Genomic DNA, 21680 nt, shown 5'->3' with positions numbered 1-21680 from the left:
GAAGACTAAGACATAATATACTGTGCCTATATTCAAGGACCTGCAGGGTTGCCATTTGCAAAAGGAATTCAGTGTGTTTTGTTCCAGATGACAGAACTGAGAGGAAGGCAGAGAAATTGCAAAAAGACTCGCTTAGGTTTGACATGAGGAAAAACTTGCTGACGTTCTGAACTATTTAAAATTGTAACGGGCTGCCTTTGGAGGGAGGAGCACCCTCCTTACCAGCAGTCTTCAAGCAAAGGCTGCTAGATGACCATGTGTGGGGTTTGAGACAGTCATGACTCTCTTTTGAGTGGGGAATGAACTAAAGAGCCACTGAAGTCTCTAACAACCCTAAAATTTGGTGATTCCTTTGACTTCTCATTAAAAATGCTGCTATGGTGCACTGGAACAAGCCCTGGATAGAGAATCAGCGAGCCTGGGCTCTGCTACTCCTGCCTACATGACGTTAGGCAAGCCCTGCACGCTCCAGAGGGACGTGTTGAGAAGAGCCTGCCTCCTGTCTAAAGAGGGCACAGACAGTACGGCAGCTCCAGCGGCAAGCAGCATTCCTGGAAGTTCATACATTCTTTAAGCTCTCTCAGAGGAAGGAAAACAATTGGCAAAACTCAGGGAGTCTTCTGATAGAGAAGGGGAAGGGAGAGAAACATCAGGATGTTTAGGTGAGGCTTTAGAGAACAGAACCTATGGGAAGAGTCTACAGCTGCAGAAGAGAGTTTAGTCCAGGGGTAGGGAACCTGCAGCCACATGTGGCCTCAAGTACAACGTTTCCCCACCCCGGGTTTAGACAAACATGAATATTATCTAAATTCTCTCCTGTTCCCTTCCCTCTGACACAACCCCTATAAAAAAAAGAGTGTCCATTGTGAAATTAAGGGATGACTTGTGTGCTGGAGGAGAACGATTTTTATTTTTGAGCAATGGGAACATTATGCCTGTTTTGTATTTTTCTTGTTTTTTCTTGGGAAGAGGGAGTGGGGGAGGAGGATAGGAATAGTTGGTTAGTTAAGAATTTACATAAGCCTGTGAATGGAACTACTCTAAGAGCCCAACGGGTAAAATCCAAGGGTTTCTAAGTAACTAAACAAAAAGTTAAAAACAAACAAAAACCCAACTCTTATTGCTCCAGCTTTAAAGGAAATGCTTTTGAGCTATATATGTATATTATGTATATGTGTGTATATATACACACACACATACATATGCACACATATACACACATAGGGTCGCTAGGTGGCGCCATAGTGCATAGAGCTCAGGGCCTGAAGTCAGGAAGACTCATCTTCCTGAGTTCAAATCTGGCCTCAGTCACTTACTAGCTGGGTGACCCTGGGCAAGTCACTTAACCAAATGAGCTGGAGGAGATGGCAAACCATTCCAGTATTTTTGCCCCTTCTTCCTCCCTCCCCCCCCAAAAAAACAAAAAACCCCAAACAAGGTCACAAAAAGTCACAAAATGTTATAACCCAGGTGAGTGGGGGAGGGGAGAAGGCCATGGCCAAGCCTCAAAGTGAATGATGGCTATTAGATTGTATATCATAAGCATTGTTTACACCTCAGTGTAAATCAGACTTGATAATAAGGAGATAGAAACAATGAAAAGTCAACTTTTAGGGCCCATGATCCCAGAAAGAAAAAGTGAGGGGTCTTGGACCAGAATCTGGGTTCATCTTCTAAGACTGAGGATTACTAACCATTTTAACAGTTGGGAAAGTACAAGAAGGCATGGGTGGTTGTGGGGGAGGGATAGGATAGGGGAAGCACCCAACTGTCTCAGAGCATATGAGCATGATTTTTCTGACTGCATTACACAGCTAAATATAAAGGCCTTCTGGATTATCTGCTATTCCACACAGTGTTGTTCCATTAGTGCACATTATCAACAGCAGCAGTGGTTCTCCAAACTTTTTGGTCTCAGATCAAGACCACCTTACTCTCTTAAAAATTACTTTGACCTCAAAAGCTTTTGTTTATGTGGGTTACATTTATCAGTATTTACTGTATTAGAAATTAAACAGAAATTTTAAAATATTTACTAATTCATTTCAAAACGACAGTAAACCCATTATATGTCACTGTAAATAAAGTTTTATGAAAAATAACTGTATTTTCCAAAAAAAATTAGTGAGAAGAGTAATATTGTCTTTTATATTTTTGCAAATCTCTTTAATGTCTAGTTTAATAAAAGATAGCTGGATTTTTCTACCTGCTTCTGCATTTAATCTGTTGTGATATATTGTTTTGGTTGAACTATATGAAAAAAATCTGTCCTCACATAGCTATGTAGTTGGGAAATGGAAGAATATTTTAATAGGAAAATTAGTATTAGTTGTTAATTAATTAGTTAATATAGTAATATATTACTACCTATCAGTACTAATATTATAATTAGTTTTAGTACTATTGTAAAAATAGTTTTAACATCAAGGACCCTCTGAATTGTTCTCAGGAACCCTCAGGGGTGTTCAGACCACCCGCTGAGAACCACTGATCTAGCACTCACTGTGATAAATACATGACACGGCCACTGAGCTCACTGTAATGACTATCCACTGCCCCGTCCCAATATTCCAGGTCTTTCCTAAATATTAAATCCCAAGAACCACCAGTATGGGAGAACAGACCACCCTGCTGCTCTTCCCATGCCCCCTAAGGGCTGCCTCACCTGGGAGACGTTGGACTGCGTCTTCTCGCTCTCCCCATCGCCCTCAGTCTTGTCGGTCAGGAGGCCCTGCACCTGATACTCGAGCACATAGCTGTCAATGAAGCGCTCCAGCTCCTCGATCTCCTGAGAACGGCTGCTCCCTGCCTCGGAGGAGGCTGAAGCTGCTGAGGAGTTCTCCATCACAACTGCTCAGAAGCCCAGAGGGAAGAAGCCTGAGGGAGAGCTGGTGGGAAAGGGAGGAGGTGGGGGGGGGGGAGAGGAAGAGAGAACAGACAAGACAGGCATGAAATTCTTCCCATGTGTGTAAGAGGCACTTACACGGACAAGGCACTTTCTACTTTTCAAAGCAATTTTACATCCATTATTCTTTTGCTCAGAGCGGAAGCATGGCATCATGGAAAGATTACTGGGCATAGTGTTGGGAGACCTAGGCTTGAAAACTGGCTCTGACACTTAACCAGATGTGTGACAATGAGCAAGCGATTTTATCTTTGTACAGTAGGATCACAGGTCTAGGGATGGCAGGAACCTTGGAGATCAACTCATCCAATCCCCTTATGTTACAAATGAAGAAAATGAGGTCCCTGGAGGTTAAATGCCTTGACCAAGATCATTCAGGTGAACATCATCAGAAAGATCTGAGCCCAGGTCTTTTGATTCCAGAAGCAGTGGTGTTGTTTTGTTTTGTTTTGTTTTTTAATTAATTTTTTAATTTTATTTTTTGTTACATTTTACCTTACATTAGAAGGCCAACATTTGATATAGATATTTACAGATATCTATGTCTATATCTATCTGGAACCATACAATACATACTTCCACATCTCAGTTCTTTCTCTGGAGGTGGATTGCACTTTCCTTCATAAGTCCTTTGGGGTTGATTTGAATGATCACATAACACAGAATAGCTCTTAGTCATTTATAGTATTGCTCTTCAAACAATATTGCTGTTACTGAATACAATGCTCTCTTGGTTGTGCCTGTTTCACTCCGCATTATTTCATGCAAATCTTTCCATGTTTTGCTGAAATCATCTTGCTCATCATTTTTTACAGCACAGTAGTATTCTATCACAATCACACACCACAACTTGTTCAGCCAATCCCCAACTGATGGATGTCTCTGCAATTTCCAGTTCTTTGCCACCACAAAGAGAGCTGCTATAAACATTTTAGAACACATATGTTCTTTTCATTTTTCTCTGATCACCTTGGGAAACAGACCTAATAATGGTATTGATGAACTTTACTGTCACATGCTGCTGTTTTTCTGGGCTTTATTTTTCTAACATAAAATGGAGATATTACCTCTCATAGGAGGTAAGCATTTTGTAGGTCTTAAAGTTCTATAGAAACATGCTATTACTATTATTAATCCCTGCAAGAGCACTTGAAAGGTAGGAGGAGTGTTATTCTTCTTATTTTATGGACGACCCCATTATTCTACTGACACTCCTCTCTTCAAGGGCACCAATGACCTACTTGCCAAGCCCAATGTTATTTTCTCAGTCTTCACTCTCCTTGACCATTCCATAGCATTTAAGACTGCTGTCAACTCCCTCCTTATGGATACTCTCTCTTCTCTTGGCCACCATGACACTACTCTCAGATGAACCTGGACAAGTCATTTAACCACTCATTGATCTAGACAACTCTCCAAAACTGTAAGTTAAAGAGTAGATGCCAACCTGCATTGGTAAAGGGAGTTCCCCGTACCAATGAAATCAAAGTTCCAATTTCCATCCCTCTCCTATATTTTGTATATTATTTATAGATGCATTTGTTGTCTCCTCCTAACAAAGCACTGAAGAAAGAACCAAATATGGAATCTGAAGCCCTGGGTTCAGTTCCCAGCTCTGGGACTTTTTCTTTACGTTGTATATGTTCTGTTTATATATAAAAGCATGGCTTAGTGGATACAGAGCTGGCCCCAAAGTCAGGAAGACCTAGGTTCAGGTCCTGCCTCTGACACATGCTAATTTTTACAACCCTAGGCAATCACTTAAAACATTCAGTACTCTGGGCAAGTCTCTAAGGACATAAGTTGTAGAGATGGTACTGGCCTGCATTAGTAGAGAGAATTTCCTCACCTCAAAGTTCCTCATACCAATGAAATTGTAGGTCCACTCCCTATCTCTATACTATACTTTATATATGCAACATATTACTTCCTCCTGATAAAATATAAACTCCTTGAATAATTAAGGGGTGAGAGAGGATTATACTAGGAGTAGGAGAAAGGGAGAGGTAGAATGGGCTAAATTATTTCACATGAAACAGACAAGAAAAGGCTTTTATAGTAGAGGGGAAACAGGGGAAGGTGAGAGGGAATGAGTGAATCTTATTCTCATAGGATTTGGCTTAAGGAGGGAATAAAATACACACTCAATTGGGTATGGAATTCTATCCTGCCCTACAGGAAAATAGAAGGGGAAGGAGATAAGAGAAGGGCAGGGAGAGATAGAAGGGAGGGAAGATTAAGGGATGGGATACACAGAATGCATGCCATCTTGGGGTGGGGGGAGGAATGAGATAGGGAGAAAATCTAGAATTCAAAATCTTGTGGAAGTGAATGATGAAAACTAAAAATAAATAAATTAAAAAAAAATATATATATATATATATATAAAAACTCCTGGAGGGCACAGACTGTTTCATTTCTGTCATTGTAACCTCTAGTGCCAAGCACTGTGCTTGATTAAATGTTCATTGACTGAGTAACTGATCTTCATCTGGATAACAGTTTGCACCTCAAACTCAGCAGTTAAAAATGAAATCACCCCCAAAGCTTCCCCTGCTCCCAGTTTCTCTATATTGTACCGTTTTTCTAGGCATCCAGTCCCCAAACGACATAGGATTATAGTTCTAGAGATGGGAGGAACCTCTGAAGACTTCGAGTTCAATCTCTTCACTTTACAGATGAGAAAACTGAGGTCCTGGGAAGTTAACACATGGTTTTAAATAGATTGTATCTTCCCTCCTTGCTCTCCTCTTTTAACCTCTTCCCCAACTTGGACTGCCCAGAACTCATACAGACTGACTGCGCTTACATGGCTTGGTTGCTGAGATTGGATCCACCAACACCATTCCTTCCAACAAGATAGAGGGCCACCGGATATTAGCACTTGTCCTATTTCCATGCCCTGCAGACCCTGGCACTGTCATTTGACCTACTGATATAATGCAAGGGCCTCTGGGCCTTGCTATCCATCCTACCCCTGAACATTTATGACTTCAACATAAAAAAAAAATTGAGGCCCAAGTAACTTAGTCAAATGCTAAACCCACAAGTTAAAGGCAATGCTAAGAGTAGAATCCAATCCAGTTTTCCTTCAACTACTCTCCATGACACAAGGACAAAGATGAAACAAAACACTTAGAATTTGTTGCCTTGAAGGCAAAGACCCCTCATTTGTTTCTTTGTATCCCCACTACCTACCACAATGCTCAGAACAGAGCGGGTGTTGAATAAGTGCTTTGTGACTAATTGAGAAATGTAGAAGATGGATCCAAACTATCACCCAATTTCACTCCTTAATTTGGAAGGGACATACTCTCCTAAAACGAGATATGATAAAGGACATAGAAATTCCTGTGATCTTCAGGAATCCACCAAGTCTAAGGGACCTAGATTATCCATGGCTAGGACTTTTTCTGCCTTTAGGTGACCAAGAAACTACACCACAAAAAGCCTGGCCAGTCAGGTCCTGGGGATAGCTTTTTTTTTTTTTTTTTGGTTAAAGAAAGCTAACCTCTAAGGATCAGACAAGGAGGAGGGATCTGGGCCTCTTCCATTTTGTGTGAGGGGTGGGCAGGAAAAGAAGCTGCATCAGGGAAACTGGTAAATATTAGTCCTATCACACTAGGGAAACAGCCACCATTCTAATTTTGATGATGATAAGTCAAACCCAATAAAGAAATAACAACATAGACCTCAGACTTCTCAGAGACCCTTCATTTTGTTCTGTATTTCTCTAATGCACTTATCATTTCATATTATATTATTATGTGTCGGTGTTTTATCACCTCCCTAGACCATGAGGACTGAATCCAAGTCTTATCTAAATCTCCCCAGGTTAGCACACTGACTTGTACACAGTAAGTTTTAATAATATTTGCTGTATTTTACTGGACATCCTGTCAAATAATCACATAATGTCAGAACTGGAAAGGACCTTAGAGTCCATTCAATTAAAGAAAAATACACACACACTTCTCCCTACCCCACCTCTCCCTCTTTCCAGTTCCCCTTTTATATACCGTCCTTCCCTACTAAAATGTCCTCCATGAGAGTAGGAACTGTCTTGTTTTCTTTTCTTTTCTTTTGTATCCACAGTGCTTAACATACAGTAAGTTTGCTCTGTCTATCAATCTATCAATCCATCCATCTATCCATCCATCCACCCATCTATCTATCTATAACATGAAGAACCTGAAGCCTAGAGAGAAGAAGTAACCAGTCCAGGGTTACAATCAGGTGGTGACAGGGCCAAGATTAGAACAGGGACAGTTCTAAATCTCAGTCCAGTCTTTGCCCCACCATACCCCTTCTTTTATGAAGTCTCCCCTCGACTCCTCCAGCCTACAGCGATCTCTCCTGTCTCTGAATAACTACTGCAATTATAATCTGAGCAAGTGTTTAGCATTCAATTGCTATCTAATTGTTTCAAATGTGCACATTTTATTTCCCCAACAAGACTACAAACTCTCCAGGGCAGGGATAATGCCTTACACCTGTTTGTATCCCATACAGGGGCTAATGCAATTCTGGACACACAGTGGGTAGACTGACTGATGGTTAACAACAATGATATCCCAGAGAGGACTGTGAGGTCCTAGAGCACTACCTTCTCCGCAGAAGAGTGAGTGTGACAGCTGATGCCTAGGGCAGCCTATTATTCCTCGAAGACTCATGGAGATCTTATCGAAGATGCCTTGGCAGACTTTACAGGTTCTGCCTGAGCACCAGGTTTTGCTATCCCCGGAGTGAGTCCAGAAGTTTGACACTGAGCAGGTTCCAAGAAGCTCAAATATCTGGTGCTTCTGTCTTGCCTTGGCCTGGCTCCTTTTGCCCTCTCCCTGGCAGCTCACTCCCGCAGACCCTCTGACCTAAGATGAAGAGCTATCTGTACAAAGGCACCTCAGGAAGGCAACAGGACTTCATTGTTGGGCGGTAAATCTAGAGGGCAGAGTCATGGATCATACAAAGACTTAGAGCCAGAAAAAAAATGAGCAGGTCAACTAGTCCAGCCTCCTCTTTCTGTAGATAAGTAAACTGAGGCCAAGAGAAATTAAGTGACTTGCCCACAATCACACAGGTAGGGAATATTAAGAACTAAGATTCAGGACCTCTGATCGTGACAAGGCAGGCAGCTGCCTAGAGCACAACAGGCAGTGGGATATGACATGGAAGACTTTTTATTATTATTACTTCTAATAAGTACACACATCTTTAATACCAGGAAATTCTAAGGAACACTTTTATTATTATTTTTAACAAATGCACATATCACTAATACCAGGAAATTCTACTCTCCAGGATACATAAGTATTGAGTTTTTCATACATCAGGTCTCATAGGAGACCATGAGGGCTCAACACCTCCAGCAGAAAAGGGCACAATTTTCAAAACCATCTCTTGGACTCACAATACCTTGAACTGGCTGTGGTCCCAGAGAGACCCCTTCCTCTCCAATATTCAATATTTCTTCTCATGACCAGGGACCTACAATGAATTTTTAAGGGATTTGAGGAATAATTGAGGCATATCCCCTACATGACAAAGTTTTCCCCAGATACTTCACAGGACTCTGAAATCTAACACCTCTCATTTCACACTCATCATGCAAAAATGTTTTGTTTCTTTTCTCTCCAACTAGAACATAAACTATTGAGCAGCCACCATACTTTTCACTCTTTCTCTCTCCCCCATGGTGCCTAGCAAAGGGCTGGGTAAACAGGGCACTTTTGGTAAACAGCTGCTGGGCAAAGGATGAATGTCAGGGAGAACAAGTAAGCCCTCCCTTCCCCGTCCCTCCACCCCACCCCCCAAAGCTATTTCTTGTAGTGTCCTACAGAATCAGTCCAGGCTAGAATTCTAACCCAGTTTGGCAGATTGATGGTCTCAGTTTTGTGGTGACTCATCTATAAAACAAGACCATGAGAAGTTCACAGTTCTATGCTGCTGATTCTCACATCCACTTATCTGGTACTACCTTCTCTTCTGATGATGTAGTCTTCTACCTCCAACTCTCTATTGGACATCTTCAATTACATGTCTTGTAGAGGGGACATCTGAAACTCAACACGTCCAAAACTGAACTCATCTTTTCCCCAAAGTCCTCCCAGTCATCAAGGCTCACAACCTAGGTATCATCCTTGTCTCCTGCCTTACTATCCCTCGAGGATCCCTCATATCCAATCTGTTGCCAAGGTCTGTTAATTTCTTTCTTTTTTATGCAAATAGTATTTTATTTTTTCCAACTACAGGTAAAGATAGTTTTCAACATTGTTTTTTTCTATAAGATTTTGAGTTCCAAATTTTTCTCCCTCCCTCTGCTTCCACCTTCCCCAAGATGGTAAGCAATCTGATACAGGTTATACATGAGCAATCATGTTAAACATATTTCCACACTACAGAACAAAAGGGAAAAAAACATGAAAAAAAAAGAAAGTGAAAATAGTATGCTTTGATCTGCACTCAGCCTCTAATCAGTTCTTTCTCTGAATGTGGATAGCATTTTCTATCATGAGTCTTTTGGAACTATCTTAGATCACTGTATTGCTGAGAAGAGCTAAGTCTGTCACAGCTGATCATCATACAATGTTGCTGTTACTGTGAACAACGTCCTCCTGGTTCTGCTCACTTCGCTCAGCATCATGAAGTGTATGTCTTTCCAGGATCTTCTGAAATCTGCAAGGTCTGTTAATTTCATACCTGCAACATTTCTCCCATCTCTTCCCCTTCTCTCCTCTAACACTGTCCCCACTCTTAGGCAAGTTCTCATCACCTCACACCTGGACTTTTGCAAAAGCCTGCTGGTGAGTCCACCTGCCTCAAGTCTCTCCCCATTCTGATCTATTCTCCATTCACTTAGCAAAATGATTTTCCTAAAACACTGGACTTTCCACATCATTCCTCCACTTACTAAACTCTAGAGACTCCCTATACCTCCAGGATCAAATATAAAATCCCATTTGGCATTCAAAGGCCTTCATAACCTGGCTTCTCCTACCTTTCCAGTCTTCTTACACCTTACACTTTCCCATCTCCCACCACACACTCTTTAATCTAGTGACATTGGCCTCCTTGCTGTACTCAAAACAAGACACTTATCTCCTGACTCCAGACATTTTCACTGGCTGTCTCCCTCATCTGACAACATCCTCTCTTGCCTCCTTATTCCCTGGCTTCCTACAAGTCTCAGCTAAAACATCACCTTCTTCAAGAAACCTTTCCCATTCGCCTTAATTCTAGTGCCTTCCCTCTATTGATTATTTCCAGTTTATCCTACATATGGTTTGTACACAATTATTTGCATGTTGTCTCCTCCATTACTGTAAGCTCCTCCAAGGCAGGAATTGTCTTTTGTCTGTTTTTGAAGCTTCAGCAAGTAACACAGTGTCTACGCTAGTACACAGCAAGTGCTTAATAAATCTCAATTGACTAAGGAAAAGAGGAAATAGTGACATCTACCATCATCAACACCTCTAGCCTATGAGACCAGGGTTCTTCTTGGCTCACCGTCTGAAGCATCAGACCCTTTTCTGGCTCTGCTGGGATTCCCCCATTGCCTTTTCACTGCGATGTCACTGGGTCTCCCAACTTCTTGCGAAGTGCTCTTTCTCAACTATACCCCGTCCTCCTTTAGTGCTGCTCTTCCCAACTTTGAAAGTGACTGAAAGTTTCTCAAAGGGAGCAGAGCTTTAGGGGACAAGACTGAGTCCTTTTCTCAAACTATAGCATCAAGGGCCCTTCAGCCTTGGAAGGGTAATGAGCATCATAACAGAAGCTTTACATTATCATGCGCTTTTAGGTTTTTTGTTTTTGCCGCTGTTGTTATTGGGAGAGGTGGGAGGCACAGGGAAGAATAAGTAATAATCACTAACATCAAAATAATAGTAATAGTATTTGTTGTCGTTTAGTCATTTCCAACTCTTGGCGATCCCATTTGAGGTTTTCTTGGAAGAGATACTGAAGTAGTTTGCCATTTCCTTTTCCAGCTCATTTTACAGATGAGGAAACTAAGGCAAACACGTTTAAGTGAGTTGCCCAAGGTCAGTGTCTGAGGCCAGATTTGAACTCACGGAGATGAGTCTTCCTGACAGAGTGGCCAGCACTCTATCCAAAGTACCACCTAGCCTGCCCAGTAACAGTATTAAGAGCTATTATTTATATAGCCCTGACAGGGCTTAAAGGTTTACAAAGAATTCTGCATGTTCTCTCTTTTGATTTTCACAACAGCCCTATCAGATGGGTTCCTATTATTATTCCCATTTTACAGATAGGATAAATGAGGTAGTGAGCAGGTTAAGTGATTTGTCCAGAGTTAGACAACTAGTAAATACCTGAGGTAGGATCTGAATTCAGGTATTTCTGGCTCTACATTTAGCACTCCTGCCCACTGAACCACCTAACTGCCTAATAAGTGATCTTTTTACATTATAATACAGTTTGCAAAGATTTTGCATACAGAATCTCATTTAAACTTCAGGATAACCTTGTGAGGCAGACACAAATATTATTCTCTCCATTTTACAGAGGAGAAGCCTGAGGTGAAGAGAGCTTCAATGACGTGCCCATAAGTGACAGCTGTCAGAACTCAAACTCAGGGCTTCCTGATACCAGGGCCAGTCTTCTCATCCACTCCTTCATCGATTTAGAGCTTTACCCTTTCTAAGCCCTCTAAAAATGTGGACTCAATGGTCATTAGAGCCACAGGGAGAGAATGCTAAACCTGGAGTCAGAAAGACCCGAATTCAAATCTTACTTCAAAACACATCCTGAGTGACCCTGGGCTCTGTCTGTCTCAGTTTCCTCATCTGTAAAATACAGAGTAGTTGTGAGGATAAAATGAGATATTTGTAAGGTACTTTGCAAACATGAAAATACTATATAAATGCTATTATTGTTATTGTTGCTATTATTATTTTGCACCAGCCAGTAGAGTCCTTGCATCTTGGACACAGGGGCTGATTTTCCCTAATGTCTCCAATGTCCAGCTCAATTTCTACCACATTGGTAGTCATTTAATAAATATTAGTTGAATTGAATAGAACTGCGTCAATCCCCAAGGCAGTTATCAAGCATTTATTAAGTACTACTGTGTGCCAGGTATTGTGCTAAGTGCTAAGGCAAAAAACCTCTCCAGCTCTCAAGCAGTTCATATTCTAACAAATGGAGAAGAAAAAATGAATAAAAGGAGAATAAAAACCTCTGGATTGTTTCCTGGCCGGGAGAATAACAGGGACAGGTTGTACCTATGTGTCATAACAAAACAACTCATTGAGCTGGATAGTACAAGCAGTGCGATTCCCATTTTACAGATGAGAAAGCAGAGAAATGAAAGGATATGTCCATATTCATAAAGCAAATGGGATCAGAATACAAATCCCAATTTCCTGTTTTGAAATATGGAACTCATTCCATACCCCCGGCACTGGATTCAATTATTGCCTCCTTATTTTCTATCTACATGACCACAGAATCACAGACCCTCTGAATTGAAAGGGATCACAGATTTCACTAAGTGTAACTTCCCCTACGATATCCCAGACAGGCTGATGCCCTTTCCTGGGCTTCCACCTCCTCAACTGTTAGAGGAATAAGTGGACAGATGATCTTTAAAGATCCTTCCAGTGCTAACATTCTGTAATTCTGAGAAGAGACTCTCTTTCTGTAAACCAAATCCTTTTTTTTTTGTCACAATTGTATTGATGCCTTATTTTTTCAGTACAGTCATTTCCCCATAGAAGTCCCCTTCCCTTCCTTCCCTAGTGAACATTTTCTTGTAACACAGAAAAGTTAAGCAAACCCAATCAGTACCATGACTATGTCTGGCAATGGAGCTGGCATTCCACAAACGTAGTCTCTCACCTCTCTGCAGAGAGGGGGAAAGCATGCCTCATCATCTGCTTTTTTGGATCAAGGCTGCCCACTGCAATTGACACATGATTCTTGCTATCTGTGAGTGGTCACAGGGATCCCATTTCTCTCAGTATCAACTTCCTTCTCTCTCTGCCCTGAACCAGAAAGTGATGGAGTAGGAGGAAACAAAAGAATCTATAAATTGGTATCCTAGGAAAGGACAGCAGAAGTACCTCTGCTGGGGAAGCAGATAAAGTAGTTAATGTAAGGCTTTTTTTTTTTTAATTAAGCAGGCTGACCACCTGAGGACAACAGAAAAGACTAAGAAAAGCTCCTCTGGCATCTACTTTTCAATGCAGATTTATGACACAATGTGGACAAATAATGTGCTGAGAGTCATTTGGGGTTGTCTGGTGGGGAGGAAAAAAAATCCTGAAATTCCTTTGTATGAAGTCACTTCCCATCAGGATCTTTGGAAGAATTATAGTTTTATCCAGGCATCTAGGGGCATGTGCCTCAGCTGGGAACTGAATTTTAAGCCAGTGATGAAACTATTGCTGTCTTTTTGAGGCCACTAAAAACTTATCCCTGGCTTTTTATAGATATGGCCGCTTGTTCTAAGCCCTTTAATATTTTTTCCCTTATTTTTAATCAACTCTTAATCAACCATGTCAGACCTGAGAAATGCAAGGGTGGAATGCTGGATTCCCCTGACATAGGAGACTTCTGTAATTCTTATGTGAAAAGAGACGCTTCAAACCCTCATTGCCCAAATTTACTGCTAGCTCTAATGCTCAAGGTCTTTGGGGATCCACCACTCAACACTCTTACCATTGCAAAAGACTGCAATCTTCTTTTGTGCCAAGGACTCTTAGGCAAACTGCTGAAGCCTAAGGACTGCTTGTCAGAATAATGTTTTTAAATGCATAAAATAGAATTCATAGGATTACAAAGGAAAACAAAAGACAGCTAAAATAAAGATGCAATTTTTTCCCTTCTGAATTCATTGACCACCCCAACCCCCACTCACACCCACAGCAATCTAGGTATGGAGCTCTTGGGAGTCTTTGGGACCTAGAACTCCAAAATGGTCAGCTGAAACACAGATCCTGTGATTACCCTATACCACTGACAAATGTTATTAGTGACTGTAAAATTAGACAATCCCTTTAAGTCCACCCTGGGCTTTAAAAGGGATTACCTCCTTCTCCTTCCCTTCATCCTCAGGAATGAATAGAGTAACTTGCAGTTCAAATGAGGTCCTTCTTGTGATTGGCTCTCATTCTACACCCTGTTATTTCCATAGGAAAACCCATCATTTTAGGGCCTAATCAGGAAGGGCCAAGAAGGAATGAATCAGCAAGCACTTACTCTCCTGTCTTGCCTTTTGGAATTCTTCTCCATATTCTCCTCTCTGGCCCATTCAGTCCCTTGTCAGAATCCTCCCACTCATCATTTCAGCATTTCAAGGCTTCAATGCTGAAGTGTGCATGTGGGGGTGGGGGGGGGCCCTCACCAAGACTGGGTATATAAACCACTCGTGTTTACAAAGCACCTCACCTACATGATGTCAGCTTGTTCCTCACCCCTGGGGAGGTAAAAAAATGTGACTTCAGAGATGAGGAAACTGAAGTGTGAGAGAGCCCATAGTTACACAGAAAGTCTGTGGTAGGGCCCTGAACTGAAGCCAGGTTCTCTCACCTTCAACTCCAAAGGCTCCTTCCTCTACAGTCTTGTGTCTGGGTCAAAAGCCTGCTCACACAAAAGTATGAACCTTCTGGGTACCTCATTCAGCTACTAGAGAAATTCTCTCAGAAACAGCAAAATCTCTATTTCTTCTTATTCAACTGGTTTGCTGTGGAATTTTCCTTTTTACCTGGTCTAAAGGGGATGATAATAGCACCTACCTCCCAAGGACATTGTGAGGCTCAATTGAGATAATATTTGGAAAGCTCTTATCGGAGGGTCTGGTATACAGTAGGCACCTAACAAATGCTTGTTCCCTTCTCATGATCAAATTTTTAAAAGATCTCGAGTCCTTTACTGTTCCTTGCTTCTCTTTTCTCTCTGTCCATTTCATTTAGATTGTTTACTCCCACTCAAATCCCCTTGATACCAAGCTTTCTCCATTGCTTTCACTCCTTCTCTTCTCTCCATTTTCTTCCCCTTCTCTGCCCTTATTTTCAACTCTGCCTAACCTCTTTCAAAGAGAGAGACAGAGAGAGAAAGAGAAACACACAGAGAGAGAAACAAAGATAAAGAGACAGGGACAGAGAGAGAGAGAGGAAGAGAGAGAAACTGAGAGAGAGAGACACAGAGAGAAACAGAGAGACAGGGACAGAGGGAAAGAGAGACAGATAGACAGAAAGAGACAGAAAGAAATATAGAGAGAAAGCTTTACAAAAGCACCTCACCTTTCCCATTCTTTACCAACTAGCACAGGTGGCCTGGTCATGGAGCACAGCTATACAGATACCCTCCACTAGAAGATCTGGTCTATGAAGATCACCCTATGGAGAACTGGGGGGGGGGGGGGGGGCGGCAACCAACAGTCCTGGGACTGAATATCAGGGAACCTGAAGGTCTATACAGCATTCTGTCACAAACTCTAGGAAACAACAACATTCAAGGTATTCCAGTCTCCATCTGTCTAGCCTTCAAGATCCTGCTCAAGCATCACTTCCACTTAGGAGGTCTTCCCCAGCCGGCCTGGGCACCAGCTGACCCCTCCTATTTGTATACTTCCTCACTTCCCGTTTTACTTTGTTGTGGGGGTTGCTATACTGTTTCACAAATGCCCATCTCTTATTTTACCATCTAGATTGTAAGCTCTTAAATTTTTTCATAATGTTTGTTTACATCATACCTTTTGGTTTCCATAGTAATTTACAAATTTTATCTCCATGATCTCATTGGTATTGGTAGCTACCTTTCAAAGTAGGTTATTTTCTGTATTTGTCATATGAGGGAATAAGCTCAAAAGTTAAATGACTTGTCCAAGGCCACATAGTAAGAGGTAGAGCTTGAATCTGAATCCAGGTCTTCTGATTCTAAATCCAATGCTCTTTCCTCTATAAGTTATCGCACTTTCACTCTTGAGAAGAAACATGCATATTTATTTTTATTCTCCCACATTACTTAGTGCGCGCGCGCGCACACGCATGCACACACACACACGGCCTGGTAGTCCCCTCACCTAACACAATGCCTTGCACATAACAAATATTTAATAAATGCTTGTTCCACTGCATTGACCTCATTTTCCTCATCTGTAAAATGAAGGCATTAGACTAAATTATTTCCAAGGGCTCTTTCAGTTTCAACTTACAATCACTTGATTCATGCAGAATAGGTGTCCACTTAGTCTTTGGCTAAAAACTAAAACTTCCTGTACCTTCAATGAAAGAAAACATATTCCAGAGTTTACTATACATGTGCACTTAAGGAAAAAAAATGGACTAATTAATTTCGATAGGATAAGATGTTTACCAAAACATTCCCCATGTCCCCTGGCAAGCTTCTTGCACCCCTTGAGAGTATGCCTCCTTGGGATCCCCTGGCATAGAAGGGAGTCAGTTAATAGTCATCAAACATTTATTACATGTTTACAGTGTGCCAGACACTGTGCTAACTGATGGGGATACTAAAAAAGTCCCTGCCCTCAAGGAGTTTACATTCTAATGGGGTAGACAATATGTAAATAATTAGCTACACACAAGATATATAAAGGAAAATGGATGGTAATCTCAGAGGGGAAGGCACTAGCAGTCAAGGGAAGCAGGAAAGACTTCCTGCAGAAGTTGACATTTGAGCTGAGTCCTGTGCTGAGCCAGTGAACGTAAGAAGTAAAAGTGAGAAGAAAGCATTCCAGACATGGGGGACAACCAAAGTCACCGAGACCGAAGATAAAGACTGAAGTGCAGGGGAAACCAATTAGAAGGCTAGGAAATGAAGTACACTCCCATACCATCTTCTGCCTTGTAATTTAGCTGCAGAAGCATGAATATAGGGAAGAGAACAGTCAAAACACTGAGTCCAAAGGGGAAAAGGAAGAGGAAGCCTTCAGTGGAAACCTTGACAAAACGTACAGTGAAGTCATCCAGGTCTGGAAATAGTACAGATAAGACATGAGTGAACATTAGTGGCCTTGGGAAAAGAACATGTCCTGTGTCTCTGCCACAGAATTCAGAACTCTGCCACGTGCTGCCTTGCTCTTTAACAGTTTCACAAGCATAGCTCCTGTCTATCTAACTACATGAACAATCACTTCTTTTGTATCCCTTGCATCTCCCCGCCCAGGACAGGACACATAGAAAGGCCCTCCCTAAATACTTTCCAATAATTGTTTTAATTACACCTCCACCCTGCCTTCAAATCTGACTGATATCATGAGGAAGGTGCTCTTAGTTACAGTGACCTCAGTAAGAAAATGACAATTAAAGTATGAAGATGAAGGGAACAGAACTGATAAAAAAAAATAAGCAAAACATCTTTATTTGAACTGAGAGAAATTTAATAAAAACTTTCATAGTAAATATATGTTATAGGTCCAGTTAATTTTCAGTGTATACCTAAATACTCTTTTGTCTTTCCAAAAGATCTCATTTTAAGGATAAGCCCTATCTTTGGAGGCAGAGTATGTTATATTTAGATAATATTTGCTTGGGGCAGCTAGGTGGTACAGTGAATAGAGCACTGGGCCTGGAGTCAGGATGATCTAGGTTTAAATCCAGCCTCAGACACTTACTAGCTGTGTGACCCTGGACAAGTCACTTAACCCTGTTTGTCTCAGTTCTTCATTTGTAAAATAAGCTGGAAAAGGAAATGACTTCAATAGCTTTGCCAAGAAAACCCCAAAATGGGGTCATGAAGAGTCGGACACAATTGAAATGATTCAAAAACAACAACAATTAAAAGACTAGACGGTGTTTGTTTTGTACTCATGGCAGCGTGCTATATTGAGAGGAAAAGCCTGGGTCTGAATTCATGCTTTGCCATTTATTACCTGAAGTGGCAAATGACTTCATATTTCTGGCTCCAGATTTCCTCATCTATAAAATGAGAAGGCTCCAAGGTACCTTACAATTCTGAATCTATGCTCCCATGTGCTCATTGACACCTCCTACCATACTGAAGTTCTCGTCATCTATTGTTCTCACCATTCCATTTATAGACTCAGAGACTCTTCCAGCTTGAAGATAATGTAGTACAATACCCTCATTTTTCAGGACAGAAAACTGAAATCCAAAGAGGCCAAGGTCATCCGGCAGAACCAAGACTAAAACCTAGGTTTTTTATTTCCACTCTGGTCCTTCTCTTCATCACAACACAGCTGCCTCCCAAATTTACTTGACTTCATTTCAAGATGACAAACATCTATTAAGTATCTGCTGTACAGTGACGGATGATACAAGAGAATTAGCAGTCATAATTTTTGCCCTTAGGGATGCGTGTGTGTGTGTGTGTGTGTGTGTGTGTGTGTGTATAATACAGAATATATATGTGTGTGTATATTAGAGAAAGAACAAGACAGACATGCATTTAGTACATATACAAAATAACTAGGGAAGAAATGTGGCAATATATATGCAAATACAAGACTATAAAAAGGTTAGTGGTTGTTAACAGGCTGGGGTTAATATTCTTTGAGACCCTGCTCTCTCTGCCTTCCCTGTTAAGCCAAGAGTACCTATGCATGGCACACACAGGTTTCTTTATTTCTCAAGCATTTCAATAGTGTATCAGGGCTGGAAGGGATCTCAAAGATCTCCTAGTGATAGTCCAAGACTCTCATTGCACTGATGAGGAAAATGAGGTCCAGAGGAAAGTGACTTGCCTAAGGTCACACGAGCAGTAATTGGCAGGATTTGAACCAAGGTCTTCTGCTTTCAATTTCAGTACCTCACCATCTCTAAAACAGCTGAATCCTAACTCCTTCCCAACTTTATCTACCCATTTCCCTCATTTCACCTTATCCAAAAAGATCTAGTCCATTTATCTAATTTTTCCACCAAATTACAGGTCAAACTGATGGTTTCACCATTCCCCCATCACGCCATTCATTACTTCTCGTGACTTTGTTCACTATAAAATGTCCATTAGGAACCTCAGATGCCAATCATATCAAACACCTGGCCACTGCACTCACTTTGAATAAGAAACGGCCCAGACCAAGGGGGCCGTCTCTCCTGAAGGTATTGTTTACAGGTCCATCCAGTGCTGAGTATAAAAGCGATCTAAACTCATCTCTCTCTCACCATAGGCTGAAAGCTATGGATAATGTATATTTAGAGCTAGAAGGAGCCTCAGACACCATCTAGCCCAATATCCCATTTAACAGATGAAGAAACTAAGATCCAGAGAGCTTAAAAGACTTATCCATGGTCAGAGAGTTGTACATAGTAGGGCCAGAATTGAAAACCAAGTCCTTCCATTTGAAATTCAGAGCTCTTTCCACTATAGAGTAGAAAGTATACCTTTTCCCCTAATTAATATTACTATAGAAAGAAAAAGTCATGATAATAGTTGGTGTTTTATGCCAGTTAGGTGGCATAGTGGATAAAGTCCTGGGCCTAGACTCAGGAAGACCTAATTTCAGATTGAGCCTCAGCACTGACTAGATGTGATCCTGGGCAAGTCACTTATCTTCCATTTGCCTCAGTTTCCTCAACTATGAAATGGGGATAATAGTGCACCTACCTCCCAGAGTTTTTATGAGGACCATATAATATTTATGAAGCACTTAGCACAGTGCCCAGCACATAGTAGGTACTTAATAAATCCTAGCTATTATTACTACTGTGGCAATTTAAGATTTGCAAAGCACTTTATGTGCATTTTCTCACATAAGCCTCACAACAAACTTGCAAGGTAGCTATTTGTTATTCCCATTTTACAAATGAAGAAACTCAGGCTGAGAGAAGAGAAACGACTTGTCCAGAGTCTCACAGCCAGGACCTGTCCAAGTCACGTTTACGAGCATTCTCTCTCCAAATCGACTTAATCAAAGGTGCAAGTAAAGATAGTTCAAGTGACAGACTCTTTAAGAAGGCTCTCCTGAAGACTTAAATGAACTGATGCAGACTGAAGTTAGAACCAAAGGAGCAATTTTTATAATAACCACATTCTAAAAACATAAAACTTTGAAAGAATTAAGACCTTTAATCAACACAATGACCACACCTCCTGATTGTGAGGTGGATGGACTCAGAGTCCAGAATGAGACATGCATTTTTGGACATGGCCAACGTGGGAAATTGTTTTTCTTGACTATGCATATCTGTTACAAGGATTTTATTTTTCTCTTTTTTTTTTAATGGGGTGGAGGGAGTAATAGGGAGAGAAAAATATATTTTTGTTAATTAAAAAAATTAAGTTAAAAAATGGCTTCCCTGACCACCTCTGTTCACAGAAATCTCTCCTTGCTGTTCTTATGGTCTGTGCCCTTCATTTCACAACTCATTTTCTGCTCTGTAAGCCACCTTTTTAGGTGTGCAGGTCTCATTACAAAGTAATGTGACTCCACCAAATTTGCACCTCCAAATGAGTGTCATGGACTTCAAAGCATCTGGGAGGCTCTCTCTCTTTACTCTACTGGATGCTGCCAAGCCCTTATAACATGTTGGGAACTCCCCTTTGGAAACTGAATTCAGAGCTTGGTACACATTCAAGAATCCTCAGTGGTGGTAAATCTCCATCTTTTGAGGGTAGATCTGATTTCTGGAAGCAGCCAATAGTCATTCAATTTGGAAGCTGATGGATAAAACAGGCAATGCATCTGAATAATACTATTTGGGGTCACCTTCTCCTCTCCTTCCCCACCTCCACCCCTCAAAAAGAAAGTGTGATCCTCAGCAGCTAGACGGTTTTTCTGGTCTGGCTGGTGAACTGCCTCTAAAAGCATTTCCTAAGTGTCTGGTCATTTGTTACTGCGCAATGATCGCTGCATCCACTATTAACTCCCTTCCAAATTACCTTATTATCCATTTTTCATATACATAAATGCATTCAGGTTGTCTTCCCCAATTGAATACAAGCAGGGATGGTTTCATGTTGGTCTTTGCACTCCTACTTGGCACTTAGATTAACAAATGCTTACTGATTAATTGACTGATTGGATATTGGAGCCTCTCAGGCACTCCCCTGAAGATAATTTTTAGATATGTAAATTTGTAAAAATTAAATGCCTCTTTACTGCCTAGTTATGCTCCTTATGTCTTGTTCCTTTAACTAGCGCCTCCTCTCAGAGGGCAAGGATCGTACTAGCGCACTCTTATACTGTTTGTATTCTCCCTATGTGCACACATAATCGAACCCACTGGACATTGAGCACAAACGAATGCCAGACACATTGATAAGTGCTTGACAAGCATGACTGATGCATGCTTCTAGAGGACCTCTAGCCTTGTCCGTTAGCCGTAGGCGAAGCCTGTAGTAGAATAGTGAGCGTATTCTGATTCTTTCAATGGTCAGGCCAACTCAATCACTGGTGACTCCCCACCTGGAACTCCCATTCCATGGACCATACAGTGCTCACTCTCTACTTCTCAGACTACTGCATGGCTGTACTGGTTGGCTCTATACAAACTATATGGCTCCAGATCCTATTACCTCCTCTTCTATGTTCTGCCTTCCCTTACTAGAATGTAAGTTCCTTGAGAGTAGAAACCTTCTCCTTTTCATTTTTTTTTTTAATCCCCAGCACACAGCACACAGCGCCTGGCTTAAATATCAACTATCCATCCAGATATCTGGTATGGGGAGGGAAATTGAAGGATTGAGGAAATGGCAGATATAGGATCATAGATTTAGAAGTGAAAGGGACCTCAGATGCCACTGAGTGCAACCCTCTCTTTTTATACATCCAGGAAACTAAAGCCCAAGGAGATTAGGTAATTTTTCTAAGGTCACAGAGGTAGCAAACATCAGA

At 41.3% G+C, this 21680-nt stretch overlaps 1 protein-coding gene across 3 annotated transcripts in view; it reads right to left on the bottom strand.

The window, feature by feature from the left end:
- Positions 1-21680, bottom strand: part of CTIF (cap binding complex dependent translation initiation factor) — a 484134-nt gene that overhangs the window by 355254 nt on the left and 107200 nt on the right. For all 3 annotated transcript variants that reach the window (XM_027869083.1, XM_027869084.1, XM_027869085.1), the window contains exon 3: positions 2666-2888. In XM_027869083.1, coding sequence (XP_027724884.1) covers positions 2666-2845 — 180 coding nt within the window. In that variant the 5' untranslated portion in view covers positions 2846-2888. The remainder of the gene's footprint in view (positions 1-2665; positions 2889-21680) is intronic.

The sequence above is a fragment of the Vombatus ursinus genome, unplaced genomic scaffold, assembly GCF_900497805.2.
Source record: "Vombatus ursinus unplaced genomic scaffold, bare-nosed wombat genome assembly UNPS02014791.1, whole genome shotgun sequence".
Lineage (NCBI taxonomy): Eukaryota > Metazoa > Chordata > Mammalia > Diprotodontia > Vombatidae > Vombatus > Vombatus ursinus.
This window is presented reverse-complemented; position numbering and strand designations above follow the sequence as displayed.